Source organism: Triturus cristatus, chromosome 4_2, assembly GCF_964204655.1.
Source record: "Triturus cristatus chromosome 4_2, aTriCri1.1, whole genome shotgun sequence".
NCBI classification, from domain to species: Eukaryota; Metazoa; Chordata; class Amphibia; order Caudata; family Salamandridae; genus Triturus; species Triturus cristatus.
In genome coordinates, this window is record NC_140586.1 from 707,737,939 (window position 1) to 707,750,578 (window position 12,640).

At 48.8% G+C, this 12,640-nt stretch overlaps 2 protein-coding genes across 2 annotated transcripts in view; one reads left to right on the forward strand and one right to left on the reverse strand.

Annotated features, from left to right (window-relative positions):
• The window catches only part of TCEANC2 (transcription elongation factor A N-terminal and central domain containing 2), a 106,384-nt gene extending 100,923 nt beyond the window's left edge, over window positions 1–5,461 (reverse strand). The window contains exon 1 of the mRNA XM_085602572.1: window positions 5,165–5,461. Within this exon, the coding sequence (XP_085458698.1) occupies window positions 5,165–5,266 (102 nt within the window). The 5' untranslated portion in view covers window positions 5,267–5,461. The remainder of the gene's footprint in view (window positions 1–5,164) is intronic.
• A 373-nt stretch (window positions 5,462–5,834) lies between these two features.
• The window catches only part of TMEM59 (transmembrane protein 59), a 141,280-nt gene continuing 134,474 nt past the window's right edge, over window positions 5,835–12,640 (forward strand). Inside the window, exon 1 of the mRNA XM_085602573.1 lies at window positions 5,835–6,038. Within this exon, the coding sequence (XP_085458699.1) occupies window positions 5,871–6,038 (168 nt within the window). The 5' untranslated portion in view covers window positions 5,835–5,870. The remainder of the gene's footprint in view (window positions 6,039–12,640) is intronic.

Below are 12,640 nucleotides of genomic sequence, written 5' to 3' on the forward strand. Positions count from 1 at the left end.
ACTTTTTTAGCAGAGCTGCCGCAATGGAGCCAGCAGAAGACCAAGAATCCTCAGATTGGGAGGAATACATGGTAGCAATCACCCAAGACCATGAAGGAGCAGTCAGCGCACAAGAGTGGGAAGAAGCGTACGCAGCAGACGAGACCCTAGGAGCAGTGAAAAGTTACGTGACCCATGGATGGCCTGACAAGAAACACCTCAACAGTGAGCTGAGGAAATACTGGGAAGTTCGGGAGGAACTATCCATTGGAGACAATCCAGTGTTCCTACTGAGAGGGGATAAAGTAGTCCCGCCGCAATCCCTGGTGAGCCATCTCCTAACAATTCTACACAAAGGACATCTTGGGGTCATGAAGACCAAGGCGAGAGCGAAGCAGGCATATTGGTGGCCAGGGATGGATGGGCAACTGGAGAGACATGTCAGGATGTGCGAACAGTGCAGTAGAGCAGACAAAACACATATTACTACGCCCGCCACTGGGAAAATTCACGGGGCTGTCTAGCCCGTGGGAAATGCTGTCCGTGGACATACTGGGTCCAATCCTGAAGGCAGAAGGGGTGTCCAAATACGCCATAGTATTAGTGGACAGGTACTCTAAATGGCCGGAGGTGGAAGTATGCGCAATGGCAGACACTGAGGCAGTATTAGCATTCCTCACGACCACATTCCTGAGGGAAGGAATCCCAAAAGTGATAACTTGTGACAACGGCCCACAATTCGTATCAGCGAGATGGAACGCATTCATGACCAGAAATGGGATAGAGGTCAAACACACGCCAATATACCACCCAGCAGGGAATGGCCTCGCAGAAAGATTTAATCGAGTGATTATGGGGTCGGTACAAGCGGCGATAAGTGCAGGACTCAACTGGGAAAAGGAGCTCCAACATATGCTGTGGGCGTATCGCATCACCCCGACCAACACCGGGTACAGCCCGTTCAAGATCCTACGGGGGCGTGGAAACAACTCCTGGTGCAAAGCAGATGGTCGCCCGCAGTGGTAAGGCGCAACTTGGACAAGGCGCAAGCCCTGTACACTGAGTACTATAACAAACGACGCAACGTCAAGGAAGTAACCCTAGAGAAGGGAGAGTGGGTAAGAGTGAAACAAGCTACGATGAGGAGGAAAGGAGACAGTAAATTCAGCCCACAATTGCAGGTGGTAGAACCCTACGCCAGGTCGGCTCTGTTGAGTGACGGGAAGATATGGTCGCAAGACAGGATGGCGAAGTGCAACAAAATCATGAAGTGGGAAGATCCGGAGGACAGAAGGGCACTGATTACGGAAGAAGGAAGTGAGCCGGAGATAGATGGAAGTCCAGAGAACAGAGAGCAAGGGCAGCCCCAGGTGGAAGCAGAGAAGGAGAAACGACTAGACAAGGGTACCCCATGAACGGGGGGGCCAAAGCAAAGGAAGGAGAGATGCGAGGAGAGTCGGGAGCAGATGGTGAACGCTTGACAGGGGGCCAAAGACCGACTCAATTGCAAGAACAGAACTGTACGAGATCGGGCAGAGTGATCAGGATGCCGAGAAGGTTTGAGGACTTTGACACACAAAGCAAGTAAGACTGTAAAAGTTTAGGTCAGCTAGTGGCCTTGTGGTGAAGGGGCTAAAGGGGGGAGATATGTAGCGACGCGCTCTAGTGTTCAGAGCGCGCCCAGGGGCATGCCGGGAATAGGCGCGGCTTCGCGCCAGATAGCCGCAAGGCAGAGCGGCGGTTGGATGTGTCCCGGCGCTCCGGAGTAATAAAGTTAATTACACACGCTCCACTTGTCCATGGTGTGTTATATTGGCCAGAACACTACATGAATTACATGAGATATTTCATAATGAGCGTATTTGTTTGATGCATACTGGTTTCTGTATTTTTGTGAACTGTTTATTGTTCAAATCATCGAAATTACTTATGCGAGGGTCCATGGTTCGGAGTAGTGATTTAAGGTTTGCCACAGTAGCAAAAAACGAAAGAACCTCTGTTCTAGTCTAACTCCCATCCAGGAATATTTTGGCAAAAGTGACAAATTTAGCCAACAATGACCCTTGCTTTCGGAGACTAGGAATTTTACCTTTTTAGGTCTCGGCTAGCGAAGGCTGCGCTTGCGCAGTCTCGCTCGCGAGATATAATGACTTGGAGAAGAGGGGCTTGAACCCGCCCCTCTTCTCCATTGGCTGGCCTCTTGAATGCTGGCCAGCCATTGGAGAAGAGATCCGTCACTCCGAACAGGCCCCGTCCTTTTCGGATTCGGGGCGTGTTTTTTGCAACTTTTCTAATTATCTCCTCCAGCCAATGGCAAGAGGAGAGAACAGAAAAACACGCCCCCGAATCCGGAAACGCCGCTGCCTTTCTCTGAGGCATTTCTGCTTCGCCTCGGAGAAAGTCGGTGGTGTCCCGGCGTCCGGACGCATTTGTTAATTATTTTAGATCTCTGTCCGCAACTTTCCCTTTCTCTGGGTGGGTGGCTGCTTGGCCCCTTACTTTCGCAGGGGTCGCGTGCGCGCCCTCCATGACCCCAGGGCTTGTCTGCCGTTGAGTGCTTCTCTGGCGCCTCTCTCCTATGGCGTCCACAGCCGGTGGTTATAAAGATCCCCGCGCGTGCTTAGCTCGCCTTCAGCCCTAGGTTTTCAGAGGGAAGATGCATCGTTTTCGTTCACAGGCTCTCATCGGCTTCTCCTGGTCCCGCTTCTGTTCTGCCCGCCGTTGCTCGCCTCTATCGTTAGGGGACTTGAATCTTATACCCGAAAGGCGGTTTAGTAAAAAGTGTTCGTCTATCGGCTGATCTCTGCCAGGCACCGGGCACGGCACAGCGCGCCGGACATGCCCAGGACAAAGAGGAGGACGAGCGGCGGCAGCCGTGGAGCAGGAGCCAGCGGCGGTAGCGCAGGAGGTGAGCGTGTTACCCTTATCACCGAATCGAGTTGTGTAACGTGTACATAGCGCGCGAGCCGACCCGATCATGCCCCATAATGCATTGGCCCGGTAAATGGTGCTCTGTCTTCGTGACGGTGAAGGAGGTGGGACTCCATGTTGGTGACATGCGCTTGCGCGGTGATGTAGGTTTTGACATCATTGGGACGAAGGACGAAAGGTTGTCGGCCCCTTAAGTGACCATTATGTGGCCCTTCTATTTAAATACATTAACTCGGTTTACTATCGCCAGGTCGGCATACAGCGTCGGCTCGTTTTGAGTAATAATTTCAATCTCATAAAGGCACCGGTGACTAGCTGGGACTTCTTAAGGAGATGTTAGATTGTATAGTAAGCATTTTGGACAGGCTTGTGATCCGCCCCTTTAAATCATTGGCTTTCTTCGACCATCCTTTTTCTGCTCCTTCTTGCTTCCTAAATCATTTAACCGAGACCTATTGCCTTTACCAATGATTGTTTTCAGTTCACTCACCATTCATTGAACCAATGCAAAACGTCTTAATAACTAAGCTTTAGCGATTTGCTGCTGAAGTGGGTGTATAGAGCAGACTGTGTTTCCTTCCTTGGTACTTCTACTAAAAATGAATGAGGAATTTATAAAGCGCTGGAATCACCCCGGCAGGGGTATCTCCGCGCTAGCAGCGGATAGAAGCGAGGAAGTCGTGAGGGCGCTCAATCTTTAATAAGCTCTGTTTTTAATAGTTTTCTGATTTTAAGCAAGTTAGGCCACTTACGTAAGGCACAGGAGAGCGAGATCCAGAGACGTGGGGCAACATAGAAAAAAAGATTCTCCCCCCCCCTTTCGAAGTTTGTTGACCCCAGTCACCTTCCCACCTGCCGTTGAGGGCTTCTCTGGCGCCTCTCTCCTATGGGAGCGGAGCACGTGACCTGTAGGCGTGCTCGGTGGCGCTTGGGTGTGGATGGCGTGTGTATGTGTGGCGGCGTCACCCGGGCCCCAGGGAGGATACGAGGGCGGCTGTGTCCCACTTGCGTTCCCACCTTTATTCCCGCGGACAGTGGCACTTTTGTAAAATATCCTAACCCCCGGAAAACTTACGAGCGCACTGTCAACTTCGCCACTCGAGCATTTCATCCAGTCTCAGTTTTTTTCTTTTATATTCTGACACTTGCAAATCTCAACATAACATGTCTAATGGCTGACACTGCAGAAAAGCCAAGCGTGCCAGTAGACTATGGGGTAATCAGGTCATGCGTGGGGTGAACAGCGGCGGTGCAGGCCGAGCCGCGCGCTCCGCCCTGAAATAGAATGTCAAAATAGACCTTGATTTACAGCCAGAGCCTACACGACGGCACGGGGCTGCTGCTGCCTCTTTAGGTCTTACTTGAGAGTGATTGGTGCCTAATGTTACAATTTTTTTTTTAACATATGCATACTATACATACTCTGCTTACATCTCACTACCTCACAACATCCCTCTCCCTCACTACATCACTGTTTCACTACCTCACTCTCTCTCACTACATAACTCTCTCTACCTCACTACTCCACTCTATCTCACTACCTCACTATCTCACAACTTCTCTCTCTCAAAACATCACTACCTCACTCTCTAGCTCACAACCTCACAACTTCACTCTCTCTCACTCACTACCTCAATCACTCTCTATCTCACTTTCACTCTCTCTTTCATTACCTCTCTCTCTATCTCACTACATCACATCACTCTATGCTTATATATTACTACCTCACAACATCCCTCTCCCTCACTACCTCACTCTTTCACTACCTCACTCTCTCTATCTCACTACCTCACTCTCTATCTACCTCACTCTCTATCTCACTACCTCACACTCTATCTACCTCACTCTCTATCTACCTCACTCTCTCTCACTACTTCACTCTCTATTTCAATACCTCACTCTCTCTCTGTATCTCACTAACTCACTCTCTCTCTGCTAATGCAATAGGTATCACATATGCAAAAAAAAAGCTAATGCCAATAGAAATGACAATGCCATGTATTTAGGGATACAAAAATAATTAAAAAATAATGAGCAATACCAATAGCTCTACCTATAATATTGCCGAGACCATTACATTGTAAATGCTTGTTAAGTATTAACCGAACGATTCCAGCATGCACAGTGCCGTTCACAAAAAAGACAGCGAGGTCTGGCTTGAGGAATTATACTCCTGGCAGCTGTGTAATAGCATGCCCGCTAGGGACAAATAGTAATTTTCTACGTATTTCTTTTTTCAATATTAGCTCCATACCTTTAGGGATTCTATGGTTGCTTGTCTGTACACCTTTCCTCTTGGTTCACGCTTTTCTTGGTTAGGGTCACTCTTCGATTTTCGAATTACAAATTTATCCATCGTTAAAATCAAGGCTTCCCTTACAATATTTGTCCAGTGTCAGAACCGATGCTTATTCGGAACGCTTGGCTCAATAAAACAGCACGGCCAGATTTCGCCGACTAAAGAAGACAATCAAATAATGCAGTTGCACCAGCATAAACTCATCAGTCAATCCGTTCAGCAAACACGCGTTGCCATTTTTCAGTCCTTGGGTAAGACTGGCGGATATAGTTGGTCACAAATTGAAACCCTAATAAGTGAAAATGTACTATTCCGATTCTCTGAACATGCACAAAAAATGCCCTGAAAATAGAGCTTAACTTTTTTACATTAACCCCTGCACACATTATCAAAAGTAACTGCCCGCAAACAAATTGATCAATAAAATGTTTTAAACATAACAATGTATTGAAGCACTACTTTTTTAATTAACATTGGTAATTACTTCATCTTCACAACTTTTCTGTTGTTTAACGTTTTTCTATGAGCCTCAACATGCAAACTCAAACATGGTCGCCTCCTTCACACATACTGGAGCCCTTCCTGCGCCACTGCCGTCATTTATGTCTACGCGGAAGTCTATATCATCAACACAGTAACAACAAACACAGAGACGGATAAGATGGCTGCTGTATGTGCTCCTCTAGCACTTTTCATTTTTCTAGGCTGTTGTTCGACGATTAGGGCAGACTCGCCCTCTTCCTCAGATGACTTCAACTCCGTGTTGGGTGACTCTTTCTCCTGCCACGGTACCTGCCAGCTGACCTACCCACTACACACTTCTCCACAGGTGAGCTGTAAACTCTACTCCTAAGGTGCGTCATGATGATCCCCAAATCCTCCCGCCACCCCTCCCTCTACTAGATGTGTCGGCCTCACTACCACAACCCCCGCCCCCTCCTTGGACGAGACACTAGGGTACCGCCCCGACCCAATTTAAGGCAGCCTGCAAACATTGTGCAGACTAAACAGCTGGGGCAAATATGAATTTTTGAGCCTGGGCTTGTGGCATTAGTGTGCTCCGTTACTCAGGAGAGCGCAACAGAATGCGGTTTCCTAGTCACTCGCTTGCAAACATTTAAATGTAGGTGTATCTCTAAGCTTGCGCTCGTCCAGAGAGCGACTGTTACCCTCCCTGGAATCGCTTTACCCTCCCTGGAATCGCTTTACCCTCCCTAAGTTCAAAACGCTTTCCACAGACTGGAGTGGGTGACGTCCGCATTCGAAATCTTCCGCACCTTCCTAAAAACGGTTGTAAACGCAATCGGTTCGTCTGCCGCAAATGCTTGAGTTCACCTTCTTTGAGTGTTGTGGGCTTAGGTTGATCACTGTACTGCAGGTTATTACGGAAACCGTATCTAGTCCTTACATTTCCTGTCACAAATCATTGAGTTTGGTTGTGTTGGCGGTCTAATTAGTTCAGTTGAAGCATAGCAACATTTAAGCATCCAGATTGAACCATAATCCCATTTACACTGCCTAGTGGGGCTGGTAATTGCCAGGACTCCCATTACAAATCTAAGGATTATCAGTGTTTCTCATCGTGACTGCCAGCGTACCTGTCTTAATAGGGCGATTAACCATGGGGCAAAAGGGATAGCTGTGCTTGAAGTGTACCTATTTTATTTTTGAAGTTTTAAATCGCGGAAACCACATCCCTGTCAACAACAGAGCATAAAAATTGAAGGGCATCCGTGGTGTTGTTTCCTCTGACTGTTTGCCTCCTGACCTTGTTTTGCTGGCTTTATAACTCTGGGCACTTTACCAGTGCCAAAATGTATGTTCTTTTTACTTAAAACATGGTAAAATTGGTTTATCCTCAATTGGCATTTTTAATTTACGTAGAAGTCCCTAGTAAAGTGCACTACATGTGCTCTGGACCTGTAAATTAAATGCTGTTAGTGGTCCTGCAGCACTGATTGTGCCACCCACTTTAGTAGCCCTTTAAACTTGTCTCGGTCCTTCCAATGCAGAACCTGTATGTGCAGTTTTAACCCAAACCATCTTTTTAATACACACAAGTCTCCCCTAAGGTATGTCCTGGACAGCCCCAAGGGAAGGATGTAGTGTATTTAAAAAGTTGGATATTTACTCTTAAGTTTTACATGTCCATTTATTGAAAACGTCTTAAATTCGTTTTTCTCTACTGCAAGTCCTATCTCTCCCATAGGTTAACATTGAGATTACCTTTTTTTTTCCTCTTAATCTTCATTCTCCACCAATCTCACTTCAGTACACATTCGTCTATACCCACACTCAGCAAGCTGAGAGGTAGGCGTCTGGAGATGGGGAAAACCCGCCTACCGGTACGAGAACTTGCTTGGGTGCTAATGAAGAAACCCGTTGAGATAACTCTTCTGCTGAGCTCCAAGACCTAGATGGCCCTCGTTGTAAAACTACCAGTACCAGACTGGGAGTGTCCGACAAAGCCCAGAGACTATTAAGGCAGCATAATCGTAGGACTCAGAGAAAAAAAAAACTCAATCAACTCTGAGCCCCATCTGAGTTGCAGGATGTTCCAGAATACTTTCTTCTGCTTGCTGCCTGATCTCATAAGATCTATCTTGGAGACTGCCAATACTTAAGTCTGCCCAAGGACTGCATACCACCCTGTAGTGAGCTTGGAGCCAGGGCAGAAAGGGCAGGGACTTTATGCACTTCCAAGGCCTCTCTTTGAAGTCTACTCCACTTCAAAGGCACAACTGGGTATAAGTACTGAATCCCTGACACCACCAAAGCAGTACTCTGCCAGGAAGGACTGTGTGCTGCTGAAAGGACTGTCACTCTGCTGGACTCCTGCTCTGTGTTGCTGACCTGCTGCCTTCTACCCTCTTGCCTGGGAGTGAGAGAGGACTGCACATGCATCTCTCCACCACTTGTACCCCGCATTGCTCCATGGGCTTGTCTCCTGTTGGAAGCCTCAGAGACATCAAAGCCTTCACTCCACTCATCAGCAGCACCGGGACTCTGCCATCTGAGAGTCTTGCCCTGCCAAGTGGTACCAATCCAGTCCTGGGCCTTTGGAAATGGGTTTAAATTGCTGCAACTGCAAAAACCCACACACGGCCATCATTGCGTGGCTTGGCGCCAGCGCATCTCCTTCAATGCCGACACATCGCTAATGCTGCCAGGATCGAGGACATTGCATTGCCGGCGCGCGGCTCAATGCATCGCCTACATCAGAGAGGTTCGACGACGCATCTGTTTTGTGTGGCTTGGAACCGACGTATCGCCTACATCTCCAGGATCGACGCAGACGCATCACCTCCCTTCCGCCTTGCATCTCGTCATCGACGTCAAAGCGACCCCGAACCAAGGTACTGTTTCAGCAGACCATGCCTGCTCCGTGTATCATTGCGGTCGCCTGAACTTTTGGATTTGTCCTGATCAAGCGCAACCAGGCCCCTGTTGGAGCCTTAAGCTTTAAGAACTAAATTTCAAGATATTCCCGTTTCACGAGCGCTGTGCTGGTTTCTCTTTCATTGTTGTCTATTTCCCAGCTCCTTAGTCTCTCTTCTGTGCTCTCCCTCCCCACCCAATCAGTCAGCAGGCTCGTGAGATGGAAGGTTGTGCTGCAGCCTGCTTCAGAGCAGGAGCACTGCTGTCTGTGCCTGCCCTGCTCCTCGCAGCTGCCCCTGCTGTGGACTGTCTCTGGAGAGAACTGCAGCTCTGAGCTCTTTCTATGAACTCTTAGTTTATACCAGAACGGCGCTCTTTCACAAGCAGCATCGACGTGATGCCTTTACGGCTAGTCTGTGTCGAGCTTCTCCCCGGCTGGCCCTGCTTTAGTCTCTGGAGCAAACAAGTTGAAATAGCGAAGTGGTGGACTGGGCTGGGCTGTGCTTGCTCATCGGCTCACGGCCATTGCCATTGCCCGCTCTTGCTCTGTGAAGAAAAGCAGCTTTTTTCCCCCTCACAGCCCATCTATTTAAGGAAAAGCAGCCAATCTGCATAGTCACACCAGCTGTGAAACAAACCGTTCTTGCACGCAAACAATGACCTACACAAAGTAACACCTACCCATGCCCCAGCTGAAGATATAATCCAGACGTTCACGAAAATCGCATTTTAAGTGGTTGGGAGAAAAATTGTTGTTCATAAATCTTAAAATACAAGAAACACTGGCATTTTCATCCTTGTTGCTACATACATGAAAACATTTGTGAGAAGTTGGCCTGGCATATGCTGGTCATTAGTTAAAGTGGCCACATTGCACCAGTCCAATTCGACTCTTATGGAAGATAGCTTTAAGACAACCTTTTAAAGAAAGCTATCCTAGTGGTAGCTGTGGAGAGCAGCCTTCAGGCTAAGTCTCAGAGGAATGTAAAGCAGCTTGTTTTACCTTATAATCTCTTGAATTACCAAATGAAAGGACACCACACAGGTGTGTATATATATCCAATATATGTATTTATTTCTAGACGCTACTAATCTCTTTGAGATTAAAAAGTCAGGAACACATTCAAATATCAACGTTTCACTATAAGTTAAGCACCAATATGGCTGGGGCCCTAGGGGCGTACCAGACCATATACTAAAAAAGAGGTTTAGGAATGTCTACTTGCAAGGGGACAAGGCCTAGGGCCCGTAGAATCGCTGGGGCTTCACTAATCCACCCAAGGCAGGTAAGTGAAAGACCCACAGGAGACGCGTGCAGTGTGAGAACACAGCCGCGGGTTCCCTATTGATTTCAATGGAGCAAGTCGCGGTTTGATTTTTAAAGTTTAAGGGTACTTTTAGGAAGTCTACAAGCAAGTCACTTACAAGGTAAGTAGTTCGAGGGCCAACACCCACTAGAGCACCCGAGTGCACGAGTTACCTCACCCAGGGAAGCCGGGTGCATAGGTGTCTTTTGGTGTCGGGTCGTGTCGTCGTTTTCTATGGAAGCCGAAGAAGTTTTGCTGCTTGTGAAGGTGGAATACAAGGCTGGATTCAAGATGAAGACCTGAAAGCAGAAGGGACAGTGTTCAGTCACTTGCCAGTGACCCGGGGCCAGGAAGATGAATGCCCACGGAAGTCGGGTGATCAAGGGTGTTTTGACTCTTCAGCCATGGGGTCCAGGAGGCATCGACGATGACCAGCAGCTGGATTCGGAGTGTCCCACGACGTCTGCAGCTTACTGAGGTGTCGGCAACCGGATTGGAGCCCTCAAGCCTTGGCAACAGCAAGTCTCGTGGAAACTGAAGAAAGTCAGCGGTGCAGACCAGCAAGGTCTGAGGGACTCACCCAGCGAGGGTAAGTGAGGGCAGGCCTGGAGCAACCAGGGAAGCCCTTTGGTTCGATAAAGTCTTCAGGGGACCCACAAGCTAACGGGCAAGGGATCGCGAAGACGCCTCGTGAGGAAATGCTTTACAGGAGCCCACAGTCACTCTGGACGGGGTAGGCCTCTGATTTTCGGTGCACAACCTGCTGAAGGCTTGGGCCACAAATGGTCCAATGCACAAGTTCGTAGAACATCGTGAAGGGGTTGCACTTGACAATAGTGCACGGTACCCGGGTATTGATGTTCCTAGTCACTCGTGGGGTCCACTCGCCTCGGCTCTGCTGAGGACTCACAATGGCCGTCAAGGTCAGGAAACCTTCGGGCTCCAGCGGGAGCAGGAAAGTTTGCGACCGTTGATTCAAGTTTTTGGTGCCTGCCAAGCAGGGGAGTCACTCCTTGACTCCAAGGGAGATTTTTCTGTCTTCCAAAGGTAGTGGAACGTCAAAGGGCCAGGATTCTTCTTTTAAAGCGTCGTCCAGGGATATCTAGTTTGCAATGGCAAGGGTTCCCTATCTTGTACTGAAAGACAGGGAGGGACTAGCTTTATGACCACTCCTCTGGGAGGGTCAGGGTAGGGGGTGGTTACACCCACTTCCCTTTGTCCAGTTTCGCGCCAGAGCAGGGACAGGTAGCCCCTAAACTGGTTTGAGCTGGCATATGCACAGAGGAGCCTACTGCTTCCCCAGTGCAGGATTTCAAAGCACTCTAGGAGTGCACCCACCCAGTCCCAATACACTAAATCCTGTCTGGAAGGTGGTGACACCTCCCTGTGACAGGATGCCTATTGTTGGGCCTCCTCCACTGCGAGTTTGTCAGCAGCAGGAGGGCAGCCCAGTGTCTGTGCTGGTGGCATCCATTTTGTGATTCCAGGGCTCTTTCAGATTTCTACAGTGTTTCCACAGTGGGTACATGTCGTCCCCTCTAGAAGGGTGGGATCATACTCCCACACCAGTTACTGGTGTGGGGGTATGATTCCAAGTTGTTTGACACCAAACACGACATGTTTTGATGCAGTCATTCCAAAGTTAGCATTTACCGCGAGGTTATAATGCACATGAGTATATGGTTTAACCGCATCCACAAACCGCCACAGAGAATAGACTCTGCCAGCTGCGGAGGGGTCCTGCTCATGCAGAGGCACCCCCTCACATTGTAAACCAAGCACCCTGCCCTCCGGATTGATAGGGCCTGCCTTAGGGGTGACTGGTAGGTTTATATGTGTGTGTATGGTGAGATATAGGAACCTATACCTCAGTGAGGAGTGCTAACACTACCTCACCCAGGCTGCAGTAGCAGGCCTGTGGTGTCAGATTTAGTCTGCTTCCCATGGGTGACATAATGCATGCTTCAGCCCCTGGTAGCCCTGTGAAGCACCTCTGTCCTTGGTACCTAAGGTACCATATACTAGGGGCTCATAAGGAACCACAGTATCCAATCACTAGTCCATCTAATATGCACTCCAAGTTGTTTAGAGAGAACAGAGACTGGGGCCCTGATTAGCAGGGTCCCAGCCAGACTATAGCCAGAAACCAGTGTTAACATCAGAAAACAAAGTGGGGGCAACATAAGTGCAGATCCTACTCTCCTACACCATTGTTTTATTTTAATTGGTGCTTGATAACTTGTTCTGTTTTGTATCTTTGTTCACTTGGAGCCTAGCCCTCTCTCCCTCATGGAATGCTCTGCACATGGGGTGCACCCCCCCAGCAAAGGATGGAGGGAGTGGGATGTCAGTTAAACCTGTGTTGGGGGCAAGGTTGAACAGAGACCCCGGTCATGATTGAGCACCCGCAGCACTTTGGAATCAGGGTACCCATTAAAGCCCTCTCTCTGTTAAAGAATGAAGGATCTGTCCGGTGCCTGAGAGGGGGCAGCCCCCCCGCCCCCCTAGTCCCTTTCCAGTCCTCAAGTCCGTCATATGTGCTCCAAACTCGCAGAAAAGAATATTTAGCAAAATGTTAACATTTTCAGTTTTCTCTAATTACCGAGGTTGGCATCTCTTGCGGGTTTCTTGTTTTCTTGGTAAGTGCTTTGAAGTCGTCCGTGATCTGGCCAGAAGCTCTGATAACTCTCATCTTGGGGGAGGAGCCTGAAGATGTGCGGGCCCGAGTGGGGTGAGGGACTAGAAT